Here is a 17,435-nt window from a genome sequence, read left to right on the forward strand (position 1 = left end):
TTCGCCATGTTGGCTAGGCTGGTCTCAAACTCCTGACCTCAAGTGATCTGCCTGCCTCGGTCTCCCAAAGTGCTGAGATTACAAGAGTGAGCCATCGCGCCTGGCCAACTAATTTTTTTGTTCTTGTTTCTTTTGAGATGGAGTTTCGCTCTTGTTGCCCAGGCTGGAGTGCAATGGTGCAATCTTGGCTAACTGCAACCTCCGCCTCCTGGGTTCAAGTGATTCTCCTGCCTCAGCCTCCTGAGTAGCTGGGATTACAGGCACCTGCCACCATGCCCAGCTAATTTTTGTATTTTAGTAGAGATGGGGTTTCATGATATTGGTCAGGTTGTTCTACTTGACCTCAGGTGATCCACCCACCTTGGCCTCCCAAAGTGCTGGGATTACAGGCGTGAGCCACCATGCCTAGCCAGCCAACTAATTTTTTATTTTTGGTAGAGACAGGGTTTCGACATGTTGCTCAGGCTGGTCTTGAACTTCAGTGGGCTTAAGTGACCCGCCCACCTCAACCTCCCGAAGTGCTAAGATTACATGTGTGAGCCACCATACCCAGGCTTAAATCCCTCCTTCTATATCTAAATTTCTGACATCTATTAGTTTGAACTTTGTAGCTTAAGAACTAGGAGAGAATAAAAAGACATAAACATAAAAAGATATTTAAGTGTTAGAAACGTTTATTTGTCAAAAATTTTTTTTTAAAAAAAAGGGAGGAGTGGAGTAAAACAAGGGTAAATTTCAGCTAATGCTGTACCACGATCACAGGTCGGACATAAAAAAACAAAACAAACAAAACAACAAAACCCCCAATGGTCCTAGCAATTTCAGCAGAGTTAACTTCAGTGTTAAGAGTCCAGAGCTAACAGAAGAGTAATGCTTGCCACTACATGGTCATTTTAAAGGGAAAGGAGATGCTGCAGGTAGGCAGGGAGAAGGATTCAACTCCTAGGGAAAGCAAGATAAGAGGTGTTCCACTGCACAGGAAAAAGGGGATGCCAGCATAATCCTTACCTAGGGCTGTTCAGAGGCTGAGAATATAAGGAACAGAGTGAAAAGCTACAGAGACTAGTTTCAGGAGGAAAGAAAAGTCAACTTAGAAGAATTAGGAAAGAAAACATAGTTGGTCACAAACTCCTTTTGTTTACTGAAACATGAAGCAATGGAAACATCCCGGCAAAGGGGACCGCGCGGAGCAAGTTCTCATATATGACCGCAGCCCGAGGGTTCAGTCCGCAATTATCCTACCTGAAAGAGAGCACAACACAAGAGGCTTACACAATGCCTGGAGAGCAGCCTGGCTCCGAGTACAAGCGCCCTGGGTCCCGTCCTGTATTCCACGGGGGAAAAAAAAAGAACAAAACAAAACCAAGTCAGACTGGATCTAACTCATATCCCATGTAATTACCTAGGAGTCTATCGATAGCTATATATAGGAATCTACTTATGGCTATATATATAGGACAAGATGCAATCTAGCTGAAGAATGTGTTGGTGATAAATACATCTTATCCATCTTTTAGGCAAGATAACCCCTGTGACAGAAGGCTACTGTTGGTGTAACAAAGGGCATACATACATTTTCAAGAACTGCAATTTAATTTTGGGGTCCAGGAAAAGCAGAAGATGCTGAGATGTCACATATGGCAAATTGCACTATTCTAAATGTATTTTGTTTTAATCTTTCACAGTAAACAAGCTTTCAGAAATGATGTTCACAAGGGGTAGGGTATCAAGGAGCAGCCAGTCATTCACCCAATTCCAACACACCTACATGTCACACTGTCACAGAGTGAGAGCCACAGTTCCAGTAGTTCCCCTAATGACCAAATCTCCCTTGCCAAATCAAAAGAAGAAATCACTTCTACAATTCTCTAATCCTTCTATTGATGATGGGAACTCCAGACACCAATGGCTGGGGGAAAAAAAAAGTTAACTCACACCAAGTTCCTCTACTTATTACAGACAAAGGGCCAAATCTTGGTCTTGATCTGTGCCAATCGACTTCAAAAGTTGTGACGTTCTTGGATCATTTCTGCTAGGGTGAGACCCGAATTTGGATCCCCAACAGTTGTGGAGTATTTCATCCTGGCAGCCTCATTAACATCAGGCTCCTGGGACTGCAACCAACTCAGGGTTATTCAGTCCATTTGAGGTTCACACCTGGAAGGTAAGTTTCTTTAAAAGTCATCGCTAAAAAGAGGTTAGTTGAACAACCACTGCTTGCAGTCAAAATTCATTTTAAAATGTCCTAGCAATACCTTTTGAAGACCACAATATATGAATTTAATATTTAACTTTGAAACATAAGAGACAGGTTATCTGATAGATTTACACCACCTTACTTCGGAAGCATATCCCACCTCATGCTAGATCCAGCTGCATTAAAAGTAAAAATTAATGGCAAACTATAAATTTTAAGATCATTTGCTTCACACATAAACACAGACTAGCTGCATGGTGGTCTCAAGAGATCTTAAGTCTTGCTGACATGCATATAGGGTACAACTTATTACAGGTTCATAACATTTGCTTCTCAATTCACATAAAAGAGCAAATTCCTATGGCTTTGCTTTTTAATTTTTTTTTTTTTTTTTTTTCAAGAGAAAGAGGAGCCACTCTGTTGCCCAGGCTGGAGTGCGGTGGCTAACTGCAGTCTCCCACTCCTGGGCTCAAGGGATCCTCCAGCCTCAGCTTCCTGAATAGCTGGGACTACATGCACGAGCCACTGTACACAGTTGCTTTGTTATCTTCTACATATATACCAAAGGGATAAGTTAGGAACATCAGAAACTCAGTAGTAACTCACTTTAACCTTGCTTCTGGGGCTCCAATTCAAGTGATGCTCAATTTCAAGGTACAAGGAAAACCATGAGAATATAAAGTTGTCATAATGCCATTTCCACTCAGATGAAAAGATTTATCTATCTTTAGATACTCAAAATTATTCTTGGCATTTTAGCACTTTTGGTACACATTTCCTGATGTAGGAAATAGTAAAATTTCAGAGCCTATGGCATTGGCTTTCACCACCTATGCAATTTTCTACACATCTGAAAATTACCAGTTTATCTAACCCCTTAAATGTTCCTCTCTTCAACAACAAAAAACACAAAACAAAAATTGCTGGAAGAAACAGGAAGCATCCAGGTCTAAATGACAGCATAACAGGCTATGAAGAAACAGGGCTTAAGTGCCCATATAGAACAAGATAGTCTAGATTATTAATAAGGATTCCATGGGACAGAACATCAAAACATTCAGCTTTCAAGTAAATGTCTTGGAAGTAAACATTTAAAATTTATAGGACTTCCTCTGGCATGTAGGTATGATATTAGAAGAGTTTCCTTTGACAAAGGACAGTGACCCAAGAAGTAGATTTTTTTGTTTTTGTTTTTAAAAGGAGAGAAAGGGTCTCACTCTTGTTGCCCAGGCTGGAATACAGTGGTGTGATCATAGCTCACTGCAGCCTCTTTTAACTCTTGGGCTCAAGTGATCCTTCCAACCTCAGCATTCTGAGTAGCTGGGATCACAAGTGCTCCCCATCACACCCTGCTAATTTAATTTTCTTTGTAGAGACAGGGTCTTGCTATGTTGCCTAGGCTGGTCTTGATCTCCTGGGCTCAAGTGATCCTCCCTCCTCAGCCTCCCAGTGTTAGGATTACAGGAGTGAGCCACTGCCTCTGCCTTCAAGTAGCAGTTTTATTAGCGAACTATAAGCCCAAAGTAATAGTTAAAATTCTCACTGTGATATTCATTACCAATCCCTGAAGCTGTACTCTTCAGCTTACCACTACAGTACTTCTGTAGTAGAGCGAGCATGGGTTTTGGTATCAGACAGGCCCGAGTTTGAATTCTGATTCTACCTTTCATTTACCAAATGACTTTGGGCAAAGTACTTAACCTCTCCGAGCTTTAGTTCCCTTCTCTGTAAAAGAATAAAATATTTCAGTCTTATCGTATAGATGATATACAGAGGGCACATAACAAATGTTAGATCTCCCAAACGTTTTTCTGTAACCCAAATATGCTTACAGCTGATTAAAGAATGTTCTCACTAACAAACTGAATTTGTTGTTCTCTCAGAAGGAACAAGTTGGTTGGAATCATACACTAACACCTTGACAGGCCAAATGGAACTTGTGGCTAGAGAAATATTGAAGACTAACATGTAATTTGCACCTTTTGGATACTGTCCAGAGAGCAAACAGGTGGCTCTAGCCTCTTTTATGAAGCATGGGTCTCTTTCAAGGGAACTAAATGGAATCTTTTCACCATTCCCACCCATCTCTCACCTCCAGTTTTTAAAAGGCTGAGTACCGGGCTCGGTCCACATACTGCTCCCGTTCATACCGGGCCATGTCATACAGAGAATTCCGTGTAGCTGTGGAAGCCTGAGATAACTCACTCTCTGGCCCATAACCGTAGCCCTCTCCAACTGTGGGGAGCATGGCTGCAGCACGACGCAGTGGGCTCCTGTCCCTTCCATAGTAGGAGGAAGTGGTGGCCGCAGCAGCAGCCATAGCAGCTGAAGTGACAGCAGTGCCAGAGTTTGGCAATAGGTGTCTGTCGTAGGGATCAACAGAAGTAGAATTGAGGTGGCTGGTCACAGTTGTGCTTTGGACTTGAGGCAGATGGGACATGGTCTGCTCTGCGTAGTTGTATGCAGAAGCCGCTGCCGCCGCTGCTACTGCCTCATAAGAGCGGACCCGGTATCGCTTATAGTAGTCGAGTGCTCCATATGCATCGTTGTAATACATGGATTCCCCGTAGCCCATGGTGTAAGGTGTGCGAACTGCTCCATATTGTTCGTTATACTGCTCAGTAAAGTCTGCCACACGACCCGTACGATCTACTGGGCACTCTTTGGACCAGTGCCCTTCTTTCCCACACCGATAGCAGCCACTCTGGTCTCCCATACCAGGGGCAGTCCGAAGCCGGCTTGTGGACAACTGCACATGCATTCTTTTGCCTTGAGGGAACAGATGTAAGAAGATTTATTTTAACTCACTGACATTCTTTTTCCTCTCCTCCCCTAAATGAAAGTAAATTAGTTGTCATAAGACAGACGCACACACCTGTGACCCTATTTCAGCAACCTCCTTTAAAAAGTAGTTGAAGTTTTTTTTGTTTTTTGTTTTTTTTTGAGTTTCCCTCCTGTTGCCCAGGCTGGAGTGCAGTGGCGCAATCTCAGCTCACTGCAACCTCCACCTCCCGGATTCAAGCAATTCTCCTGCCTCAGCCTCCCGAGTAGCTGGGATTACAGGCATACGTTGCCATGCCTGGCTAATTTTGTATTTTTAGTAGAGACAGGGTTTCTCCATGTTGGTCAGGCTGGTCTCAAACTCCCGACCTCGGGTGATCCGCCCGCCTTGGCCTCCCAAAGTGTTGGGATTACAGGCGTGAGCCACTGTGCCCGGCCAGTAGTTGAAGTTTAATACAGATGAGAGCTAGAAAATTTGATTCCTCAGAGACCAGTCAATACTTTCTACTTAGGCCAGGAGTAGACCAGACTCCCTCCTGCTTCTGTCTCCACAACTTTCCTTTTTCCCCTTATACACAACGATTGGAAAAGTTTCCACTTCTCACTGCTAAGACTGTTATTACTTGTAATGATTCAAATTCTGCCAATACTTCCAAAATCAACCAACAAAACCTCAGTTAAGCCACATTTGGAAGGGATCTTGCCCATCTCTCACTGATTGACTAAGGATTAAGGCCTGAGTATTTACTACTGCTTAAAAACCACATCAATTGTCCGTCCATCTTGTTTCCTCCAGCTATTTTTGCAGATGTCACCAGGAGCCTCCCAATGATGGGTACACAAACCATACCTGGCTTGTCATCTGCTTCATCTCTAGTATCTCTGGGAGTTATAAGACCTTCCAGATTTCAAGTCAGCCCACCCCCGCACCCCCGCAAAGCTACTGTGGAAAGCTACCTGACCAAGGTCTCTCAACAACAAGAATTCGATCTTGAAACAGTACTGGTTTCTTAGGGACAGTGTCTTGACATGTAATGAAATGACTGGCATTTCATCCTGCCATGTAACTTACAATTCTTTATAGGGATTAACTACTAGTCAGAAAAATGCAACACTTGCCTAGAGACCTCTAGGAACCCACACAAATGGGCCACATCCATTTTGGCTTCCAGGAAATGACCAGCACTGAGGAACAGGTAAGAGAAGAAAACAATCTTTGCCCAGGGATTGTGAACCACCAAACCCACGGACCCTTACTGATGAAAGCATCTGAAGTCTTTAAAAGCAGTTAAAGAAAAGGAGTATTCCTGGCATTATTTAGTCCCAGGTTGCACAAGACTCTCCTGGAGATCAAGTCAGTGCTTTCCAAATTGTAGCCAAAAGAAAATATACGGGAGGCTGAGGCAGGAGAATCGCTTGAACCCGGGAGGTGGAGGTTGCAGTGAGTGGAGATCACACCACTGCACTCCTGCCTGGCCAACAATGTGAGACTCCATCTCAAAAAAAAAAAAAAAAAAGGAAAACGCAGTCAGTACAGATACAAAGAACAGGGGCTTCTCATTACTCTTAAGGACTGCTGAGAAGAAATCCCCCCTCTGCAATCAGCAAGTTGCTCTCTCTTTAACAGACCTTGTTCTGGATGCAGCTATGCGAGAGGAAGCCTTGTGCTCCAGCATCCTGTTGGAAATAGCCCTATTCAGGATGGCAGCCACAACAGTGCCATGCACTGACCCTGAGAGGGGAGCGGGTTAGTGCAGCAGTATCACTTTAGTCAAATTCCTTTTGCCCAGTGTCAGAGTCCTATCACTCCAGTTTCTAGCAGAAACAAAAGTGCTCAGGCTTTATACCTCCAACTGCTAGGAGACAGGCAGCATCCACTATCACCAATAGAGTCAGCAGATACCCAAAATGTCACTAAATCTCTAAAAGCATTTTGCCATCCCATTGTTTTCAGTGATTTAAATACTCCTAATTGTTAGATGTTAGGGGCCACAATGTTAACTGTGCTTTGAACAGAAACACAGATTTCTGCCACAATTTATATCTCAAATGCATAGTTCCCTATAATTTAGACTAAAAGATTATAAATGACTTGGCTTTCAAATATACATGGTGACATTAAGCTATGTGACAGACACAAACTATGCTCCAATTGTGAAGTCAGAGTGACCATGACAGTCTAAAAAGGAGCCAATCCAGAGACCTAAAAGTAACATTTTTAACAAAAAAATTCAATTAGATTTGCACTTTACTTTTATAGATTCTGGGTTCATTTTTTGGAGAAACAAAACCCAGCAACTTTACCTTGGTGTTTTTTAACTAAATCCAATCTTCATTCCTGCTTTTATTTAGAATGTGGGAAATCAAGTTTATCTGTGGCAAAATCTACCTCTGTGTAGTTGTGAAAAGGATGCAGGTATCAATTTTTTTTGTTTTGTTTGTTTGATTTTTGAGATGTAGTTTTGCTCTGTCGCCCAGGCTGGAGTGCAGTGGCGAAATCTCGGCTCACTGCAACCTCCACTTCCTGGGTTCAAGCAATTCCCTGCCTCAGCCTCCCGAGTAGCTGAGATTACAGGCACCTGCCACCACTGGTGTGGTTTTAAAGCAATTTTTGTATTTTTAGCAGAGATGGGGTTTCACCATCTTGGCCAGGCTGGTCTTGAACTCCTGACTTCGTGATCCACCCGCCTCAGCCCCTACAAAGTGCTGGGATTACAGGCATGAGCCACTGCACCCGGCCCAATTTTTTAACCTAGAACTAAAAAAACCTATAATAGGGGTGACAGGTTTAAAAAAATTTTTTCAAACAGTTTCTCCAAGCTGGGTGTGGTAGCTCCTATCTGTAATCCCAGCACTTTGGGAGGCTGAGGTGGGCCAATCACCTGAGGCCAGAAGTTCGAGACCAGCCTGGCCAACATGGCGAAATCCACTCTCTACTAAAAAAATACAAAACATTAGCTGGGCATGGTGGCACATGCCTGCAGTCCCAGCTACTTGGGAAGCTGAGGCACAAGAATCACTTGAACCTGGGAGGCGGAGGCTGCAGTGAGCTGAGATTGTGCCACCGCACTCCAGCCTAGGCAATACAGCAAGACTGTCTCAAAAAAAAAAAAAAAAACCCACAAAAAACCCAAAACAACTAGTCGTTCCAATGGTTATAATTAGCCTTTTAATTTATTTTAATTTTTTTTTTTTGAGACAGAGTCTTGCTCTGTTGCCCAGGCTGGAGTGCAGTGGCGCAATCTCGGCTCACTGCAACTGCTGCCTCCTGGGCTCAAGCAATTCTGCCTCAGCCTCCCAAGTAGCTGGGACTGCATGCGCACGCTACCACAGCTGGCTAATTTCTTCTATTTTTATTTAAGATGAGGTTTCACCATGTTGTCCAGGCTGGTCTCGAACTCCTGACCTCAGGTGATCCGCCTGCCTCGGCCTCCCAAAGGGCTGGGATTACAGGAATGAGCCACCACATCCAGCCTAGCCTTTTAATTTAAATACCCTAAAGTTTTGATAATAATTGAAAAAGACTATGCCTCTCTATTATTATACCTTAAGGAAGCAGGCAAAGAAAAATGAAAGATTAATTCTTCTACTCTACTACACTTGGACAGGCCAAAAGCTTAAACATTTCCTTGGCTCACGCTTGTAATCCCAGCACTTTGGGAGGCCAAGGTGGGCGGATCACGAGGTCAGGAGATCGAGACCACGGTGAAACCCCATCTCTACTAAAAATACAAAAAATTAGCCGGGCGTGGTGGCGGGCGCCTGTAGTCCCAGCTACTTGGAGAGGCTGAGGCAGGAGAATGGCGTGAGCCCTGGAGGCGGAGCTTGCAGTGAGCCGAGATTGTGCCACTGCACTCCAGCCTGGGCGACAGAGCGAGACTCCGTCTCAACAAAAAAAAAAAAAAAAAAAGATTTCCTGAGACTTCCAAAAGTTACTGAAGTTTGTTGCCAACATTTCCCAGAAAACCAGCCCAATAAAAGTGTTTTATTTTGAAAGCTGTAACAGAAAAGAGCATTAAAATGCTGAGAAGTGGGAAACTTGGGGTCTTAATTTCTGAGCGCCTATCAAGTGCCATGATCCAGAAAAGATTGGGGATGTAGCTAATATAGAGTAGTATTCTGACTTAATGCTTGTTTACATATAGGGGAAAAAAACCAAGACACCTGAACTCTCACATATTTTTCCCAATTAAGCTGCCTGATTGTTATTTGGGAATAGCTTCTTTAGGTCTTCCAATACAAACTATGTGTGCTAAGGAAATTAAGTTGAGTTCACTGCTGGCTGTAGAAAGGAAACAGATCCTGAAAGAGTAAGGTAAACTCAGATTCTGCTACTGCCTTTTAGAAGTCATACAATGCAAAAAGCCTCAATGGCAGCCATTAACATATAGAAATACAGGTTCAAAAGATGTTCAAGTGGCACTTTTTTGTTGGTTTGTTCATTTTTGACACTGAGTCTTGCTCTGCTGCCCAGGCTAGAGTGCGGTGGCACAGTCTTGACTCACTGCAACCTCTGCCTCTGGGTTCAAGTGATTCTCCTGCCTCAGCCTCCTGAGTAGCTGGGATTACAGGCGTGTGCCACCACGCCCGACTAATTTTTGTATTTTTAGTAGAGACAGGGTTTCACCATGTTGACCAGGCTAGTCTTAAACTCCTGACCTTAGGTGATCCACCCCCGCCTCGGCCTCCCAGAGTGCTGGGATTACAGGCGTGCGCCACCTCACCCAGGCTCAAGTGGCCCTTTTAAGAGGCCACCTTCATTAGTAGACAACTGAAAATAACTTAAATTGAAACGTGTCAAAATGGTATCCAGATTGTATTTTCTGTAAAACTACAACTTACTATCCAGTGCTAAGCTTGCTCTTGTCATCTGGGAGAAAAAAAACCAGAGCTGGTTATAAAAACGTCTCTATCTATAACTAGGAGGAGAGTGCTCTCTCCAGAGAAGCCAAGTTAAGAACATGAAAACCAAATACAGGATTTTTCTTTTCCAATTCATTTTAGTGTCTGCACTTTCTAAGGGAGTGATGTTTTTAAAAATCTTATGGATCCACTGCATTATTCAGATACTCACATCCTAAAGTAATTATACCTGCCTTATTAAACACATATTCATCCTAAGCCAACTCCTCCCAATTAACTGATTTTTTTTTTCTTTTTTTCTTTCTTTTTTTTTAAATTAACTTTAGGTAGCTTTTCTTTTTCTTCTTTCTTTTTTTTTTTTTTTTTTTTTGAGACGGAGTCTCGCTGTGTTCCCCAGGCTGGAGTACAGTGGTGTGATCTCGGTTCACTGCAAGCTCCGCCTCCTGGGTTCACGCCATTCTCCTGCCTCAGCTTCCTGAGTAGCTGGGACTACAAGGCGCCTGCCACCATGCCCGGCTAATTTTTTTTTTTTGTATTTTTACAAATACAAAAAAAGAGACGGGGTTTCACCATGTTGACCAGGATGGACTCAATCTCTTGACCTCGTTATCCCCCCACCTTGGCCTCCCAAAGTGCTGGGATTACAGGCATGTGCCATGGCACCCAGCCTGTCCTTTTCCTTTTATTCAGTTGTATTAAATATATACATGGTTTTTTTTTTCTTTTCTTTTTTCTTCTTCTTCTTTTTTTTTTTTTTTTTTTTGAGAAGGAGTCTCGCTGTTGCCCAGACTGGAATACAGTGGCACGATCTCGGTTTACTGCAACCTCTACCTCCCAGGTTTAAGCGATTCTCCTGTCTCACCCTCCCGAGTAGGTGAGATTATAAGCACATGCTACCACGCCTTGCTAGTTTTCTTGTATTTTTAGTAGAGACGGGATTTCACCATGTTGGCCAAGCTGGTCTCGAACTCCTGACCTCAGGTGATCCACCCGCCTTGGCCTCCCAAAGTGGTGGGATTACAGGTGTGAGACACCGCACCCTGCCTGTATTAAATATATTTAAAAGGCAAGGGCATTCTGTGTGACATTACTAGAATACCTCTGCAGTTTGTACCCAACTTTACATTCTTTTACATTTTGCTCATTACCTGTCAGGGGAAAACCCTCCTTCCCCAGTCTCCACTGTCCATCATGATGATCTCCCCCATCAAATGAAAATAATTAAGAATACTTTTAAAAGCTGAAAATGCAACAACATTCCAAAACAAGAAAAACAAATGTAAGAAAAGCAAACAAATAAGGAAAGCTTCACTATCACGCTTTCAATAATTTTCTAACCAGAATAGAAACACTCATGGTTGCAAACAGCAATCACCTGTCATCATATAGCGCTTTTACTGTCAAAACACTTTCACATCTATTACTTCATTCTAGCCCCACTACAATCCTGTGAGGGAGGTACGGTAGGGATCATTAACTCCATAAGTGGGGACAATCTTAGTGAGGAAAATGAAGCAGAGAGATGTTAAGACACTTGTCCAGGGTCACACACTAGTTAATGGTAGCAAGTATCTGCAACCTTTGCCCTGTGCTTTAAAGGCCAAGGCATCACTGGCTGAAGCTAGAGATACTTGATGGTGCTCCTCTACCAATCTCCACTATGCAAACTTTCTTACTCTTCTCTGGTCAACTTTTCCTCTTCTCCCATTATTTTTCTCATTCTGTTTTTTAGTTTTAACAGAGGACCCAAAAGTACTTCTTAACAACCCCTTTAATGACACTCAGGGCAAAAAAGGTGTTGACTTAGGAACCACAAAAGTGGCTATGAACATGAGGTCCAAGACGATACTGTTAACGAAACACTTGTAGAAGAGTGCTATCCAAAAGAATGTTCTATGATGATGGAAATGTTCTGTGTCTCTATTAATACGGTAGCCACAGGCCTCATGACTACTGAGTGCTTGAAACGTGTCTGGTATACACTTGAAAAATTGAATTTTAAATTTTATCTAATCAGTTAATTTCAATTTACTAAGCCGCATGTGGTTACCATATTAGCACAGTTCTAGAGTCTTCTGACAACCTCTTGTGGTATTATTAGTGACAACATATGTACCTTTATTATCGGTATAAATAGTATGATATGCTCTACGATGCTTGTACTGGAATTTCTTCAGAAGCGGGACTATCATTCCCATTGAGTCTGATATATTTAGAAATTTCCTTTTCTGAGGGTGAAATAACAGGTGGAGCGGAACACTCCATAGCATGTTTTTTGACTCTGCTTGAAGAGACTGCACAACTTTGAGCAACCAAAAGATACTCCCGCAGATCCAGACTTGCCACCCAGACTTATAGGGCTTCCTCTAGATGTCTTTTTTCTTCTTTCCCACCAGTATCCACCCAAAGCAGTAAAGAATATAAATCTTAAGCACTTAACCTCAAATACAAGGCTTCCTGATCATCAGCAAAGAAGCAGGTAAGCCACGGATCTTTATCCTCCCTTCTCTCATGAGGTACTCGTTTCCCCAAGCAGATTACGCTTCCAACAGCACTCGAATCAATGCAAGAATCCCGCAGGATAAAGTCACCCACAGTTTGTGATTCTATGCAGTCGGTGAGCAACATCTTAGCAAACCTGAAAAGGGGAAGTGTTTGCTTACCCAGGGGTAAATTATGCTTAAGAGCGGTAAACATAATCTATTATTTCCAGCTAAAACAGAATGGAAGAGACCACCCTGCCAGTTCTATAGTCTTATGTTCTTGCCTGTCTTGAGCTAGACCCCACTCGGCGCTACTACCCAGGCCCAGAGCAGTTCACCTTGAAACTCTGTGTTGTCAAGGCCCCTGATGGCCTCCACTGCATCCTCTGCCCGCTCCATGTGTACGAAGGCATAATCTTTCACGATGTCACATTCGATAACCGGACCATACTCCTCAAACTTGGCTCGAAGCTCTTGGTTGGTACAAGTGGGGCTGATGTTACCCACGTGTAACTTGGTTGAAGCTTTGCTCTTATTCTTGCTGGCTTCCACGTTGATGTTCACCCCATGAAGCTTGTAATGGTGCAGGTTTCGTATGGCATCTTCAGCTGCAGTTTTGTCTTCTATGTGCACAAAGCCGTAGTTCTTAATTATGTCACATTCCAGCACCTTCCCATACTGTTCGAAAAGAGAGCGAATCTCCTGCTCTGTGGCCTCCCGGGGAAGGTTTCCGATGAACAGCTTCACCATCCTGACAAGAGCCTGGGGGAAAAAAACAAGACTTCAAAAGTCAGGGGTGTGGTGGGAAATTTCGGTGCACTGCAGCATTTTCGTCTAATCCTCCAAAGTTCTTGCACCTTCAAGACCCTCGTATAGCCATTCATTATTCTTCCTCAATAGAAGAAGGGCGGTTTGTTCTCGAGAAGTGCGAGCTATGTGTGACATGCAAACAGGAGGTCGAGGGTCAGCATGCATATAGCACAGTCTATCATCTCCGTGAAGTGGAGCGCAATGAAATACCAGAATTAGCTGTTTCATGTCTTAAAATGAGGAAAGAGAAAAGCCCAGGCAAAGGCAAGGGGCATCAATCGCAGTGCGCCTGGTAACAAGGTTTTGGAGGGAAATTTGTGTACCTCTCCTCCGCGCACTAGCGCCTTTCAAGATACTCTAAAAGAAAAAAGTCCCCTTTCCCCGAAACCGGGGACCAACTACCCCGCCCCCCAGCGGCCCACCCTCCAGCTTCTTCGCCCCAACAAAGACTGGACCCGACCCCTGCCCCGCCTCCTTCCGGAGACCCGGCCCCGCCTCCTCCCGTTGTCTTCCCGGACCTCCCGTTGTCTTCCCGGACCTCCCGCTGCAAAATGAGAAACCCAAATCCGGGCCGTGCCGTCTGCCAGAGGCCCGGCCCGGCCCGACCCGCCCCCGAGCTCCCCACATCACACACACAAGACCCCCTCGCACCTCCGGGTGGCGGCAGCGGCAGCGGCTCCCGCGTCAGAGAGAACCCTACAAAATGGCGACGGCCGCTCGAACCTCGACGCGACCGGGCCCTTTCTCGCGCGCCAGCTCACGCACGCGCGAGTACGCGCTGCTTCCCTCCCCTTCCCCTCGCGGGAGCCGAGTGACCAATCCCGAGGCTGCATACAAATGACCGCACAGCACGGGGGCGGGGCCTGTGGGTGGCGGCGCGGCGCCGCGGAGGTCAGCCCACCCCCAGCCCCAGACAGCCAGTCACCACCCTGGAAAGGGTCGCCCCTGCTGCGTCAGAGGGGCTCTGGACGCAACCACCGCCTAGAGAAGCGGAGGCCTCGGGGAGTCACTCACCATCACAATGGGTCCTGCTCTTGGGCCCTCTGAGCGGGGCGGGGAGCTAATGACAAAGGGGAATCTCCCCGAGGGCCCTAAAAAGGGGCTTTTGTAGCGGGCTGGCCGGCATCTGTGGCAGCTTGGGGCAACATTTCAAAAATAGAGGTGCGCCACATTTTAAGCAAAACTAGTCATTGTTTTGTAGCGCTTTAAACATTATTTTAAAGTTTGTCATTGCAGACGTGTTATTTATTGGTACGGAAACTGAGAACCAAGGAGCAGAAAGATAACCTGGCAGAACTGGGACAGGCCTAAGAGGCATTGCTACCCAGGCTACGCTTAGTCATGTTTTGTTTGCTCGTGAGTATCCGTGGTCTGGTTCTCTCTCTCTCATTGTGTGTCCATCACAGTCCTGGTCTGTGGTGAGCACACCAGAGGAATACTTGGTGGAGAGGCCCAGCGAGGTCCCTAGTTTTGGGGTGGGACAGGGTCTCCTCGTACACACCAAGCTGGAAGTCTAGGCAACTGTGAGTTTCCCGACTGTCTAACGTTCAAAATTCAGCCGTGGTCCAAGGGCACCTCCTGGCGGTAAAAACAAGCTTAGGCGGGCCGGGTGCGGCGGCTCACGCCTGTAATCCCAGCACTTTGGGAGGCCGAGGCGGGGCGGATCACGAGATCAGGAGTTCGACACCAGCTTGGCCAACATGGTGAAACCCCGTGTCTACTAGAAATACAAAAAATAGCCGGGTGTGGTGGCGGGCGCCTGTAATAATCCCAACTACTCGGGAGGCTGAGGCAGGAGAATCGTTGGAACCCGGGAGGCGGAGGTTGCAGTGAGCCAAGATGGAGTCCAGCCCAGGCTGGAGTCACTGCACTCTGGCCTGGGTGACAGAACAAGACCAGGTCTCAAAAAAAAAAAAAAAAAAAAGAAGTTTAGGCGGATTCCCCACTGTCACCTTCCAACAAAGAGTAGCCTTTTATGGAGATTGATGGATTGGGTTTATCTCCTGGTAGAGCCTGCCAGGGAGGTTGTCAGCCACCATTCCTCATTGTAGTGGCTCCATAATGGCTTCTCTGATACCATCGGGGACACATTCCCCAGGCTGCCCTCTTCCACCCCAGCTACTTGGATATGTTCTTTCCCTGAGTTATTTTTGTTTCTCAGCCATTTCAGAAGAGGCACTGTCCTTCCAATTTTATTTTATTTATTTTTATTTTTTATTTAATTTTTTAAAGACAGAGTCTCGCTGTATCGCCCAGGCTGGAGGGCAGTGGTGCAATCTTGGCTTACTGCAACCTCCACCTCCTGCGTTCAAGCCATTTTCCTGCCTCAGCCTCCCAAGTAGCGGGACTACAGGCGTGCGTATACCACCCCCAGCTAATTTTTGTATTTTTAGTAGAGACAGGGTTTCACCGTGTTGGCCAGGCTGGTGTCGAACTCCTGACCTCAAGCGATCCACTGGCCTTGGCATCCCAAAGTGTTGGGATTACAGGCGTGAGCCACCTCGCCCGGCCCTTAACTATTACTACTATTATTTTTGAGTCAGGGTGTCACTTTGTTGTCCAGGCTAGAGTGCAGTGGCACCATTATGGCTCACTGTAGCTGCGACCTCCCAGGCGCAAGTGATCTTCCTATCTTAGCCTCTGGAGCAGCTGGGACCACAGGCGTGGGCCACCCCATCCAGCTGATTTAAAATTTTTTTTGTAGAGATGGGGGTCTCACTGTGTTGCCCAGACTGGTCTCAAACTTCTGGGCTCAAGATGTTTCCACCACAGCCTCACAAAATGCTGGGATTCAGGTGTGAGCCACTGCACCTGGCTTACTATGTGCTTCTAATTTAAAATAGCACTATCCTATGTTAATATCATCTAATGTTTATGCCCAAATTTCTCCTGGATTGTTACAAATGTCTTTTTACAGTTGATTTCTTCTAATCTGGACTTAAACATTGTACATTTGTATACATTATGTAAATGGTGTGTTTTGAGTTGTATAGCTCACTGTGCCTTAACTATTTTTCCACTAAGGGCTATGTCGCCGCATGATGTCTAACTAGTGAGTAACGCAGTCCTCCGTGGTGTACAGTCACATATTGTACCTGTTCATCTCTGGGCATAGGGCACTCAGCTTGCTTCCATCTCTCTGTCATTATAAACAAGGCTGCAGTGAACATGCTTAAGTATGTGCCTTAATTCTGTGTGAGAACTTGGGGGGATATAAACCCAGAGGTGGAATTGCTGGGTCATAGAGTATACGTAGAACTCACCTGTCTAAGTAGCACTGAACTGTTCTCTGGAAAAGCTGCACCAGCATACTCTTCCACCTATAGCATATGAGGGGCCTTGTAGCTCTACATCCCTGCCAGTGATACACATTATCCACTTTTCTAATTTTTGTCAGTCTAATAGATATAAAGTGATATTTCACTGTTGCTTTAATTTGTATTTCTCTGGTTATTAATGATTTTAAGCATCCCTTGTTTTTTTTTTTTGTGATGGAGTCTCGCTCTTATTGCTCAAGCTGGAGTGCAGTGGTACTATCTCGGCTCACTGCAACCTCTGCCTCCTGGGTTCAAGCGATTCTTCTGCCTCATCCTCCTGAGTAGCTGGGATTACAGGCGTGTGCCACCACCACGCCCAACTAGTTTTTGTATTTTTAGTAGAGACGAGGTTTCACCATATTGGTCAGGCTGGTCTTGGATTCCTGACCTCATGATTCGCCCACCTCGGCCTCCCAAAGTGCTGGGATTACAGGTGTGAGCCACCATGCACAACCTTTTTTTTTTTTCTTTTTAGACGGAGTCTTGCTCTGTAGCCCAAGCTGGAGTACAGTGGTGCGATCTCAGCTTACTGCAACCTCCGCCTCCCAGGTTCAAGCAATTCTCCTGTCAGCCTCCCAAGTAGCTGGGACTACAGGCACGTATCACCACACTTGGCTGATTTTTGTATTTTTAGTAGAGATGGGGTTTCACCACATTGGTCAGGCTGGTCTCAAACTCCTGACCTTAGGTGATCCACCCACCTTAGCCTCCCAAATTGCTGAGGTTAAAGGCGTGAGCCACTGTGCCCAGACTTGTTTTTTGAGAAAGGGTCTTGCTTTGTCATGCAGGCTGGAGTGCAGTGGCACGATCATAGCTTGCTGTAGCCTTGAGCTCCTGGGCTCAAATAATCCTCCTGCTTCAGGAGGCTGAAGCCCTCAGCCCTTAGCTTCCCAAGTAGCTAGGACTATATGCCCAGCTAATTTTTTTGTTTTTGGTAGAGACAAGGTCTCACTGTGTTGCTAGTCGAACTCCTGGCCTCAAGTG

General features: G+C 45.2%; 2 protein-coding genes across 8 annotated transcripts in view; one reads left to right on the forward strand and one right to left on the reverse strand.

Moving 5' to 3' along the window:
• The window catches only part of RBM4 (RNA binding motif protein 4), a 30,504-nt gene extending 26,445 nt beyond the window's left edge, over window positions 1-4,059 (forward strand). The window contains exon 3 of the mRNA XM_012497211.2: window positions 1,518-4,059. Coding sequence (XP_012352665.1) covers window positions 1,518-1,627 — 110 coding nt within the window. The 3' untranslated portion in view covers window positions 1,628-4,059. The remainder of the gene's footprint in view (window positions 1-1,517) is intronic.
• On the reverse strand, window positions 655-14,955 carry RBM4B (RNA binding motif protein 4B). Of its 7 annotated transcripts, none has more exons than XR_004029697.1 (5): window positions 13,786-14,955; window positions 12,663-13,086; window positions 4,290-4,966; window positions 1,936-2,157; window positions 655-1,242 (listed from the first exon to the last, which is right to left on the reverse strand). XR_004029697.1 is itself a non-coding variant. In XM_003273913.4 (4 exons), the coding sequence occupies exons 2-3, from the start codon at window positions 13,072-13,074 to the stop codon at window positions 4,299-4,301; spliced, it is 1,080 nt and encodes a 359-aa protein (XP_003273961.1). In that variant the 5' UTR covers window positions 13,075-13,086; window positions 13,786-14,955; the 3' UTR covers window positions 655-1,242; window positions 4,290-4,298. The 7 variants fall into 7 exon arrangements, 5 of the variants coding, with proteins under 5 accessions (XP_003273961.1, XP_012352693.1, XP_030667140.1 ...); XR_004029696.1 differs by having other exon boundaries at window positions 655-1,324; XM_003273913.4 differs by lacking the exon at window positions 1,936-2,157.
• Window positions 14,956-17,435: the final 2,480 nt, after the last annotated feature.

Source organism: Nomascus leucogenys, chromosome 4, assembly GCF_006542625.1.
Source record: "Nomascus leucogenys isolate Asia chromosome 4, Asia_NLE_v1, whole genome shotgun sequence".
In the NCBI taxonomy this organism is placed as follows: Eukaryota; Metazoa; Chordata; class Mammalia; order Primates; family Hylobatidae; genus Nomascus; species Nomascus leucogenys.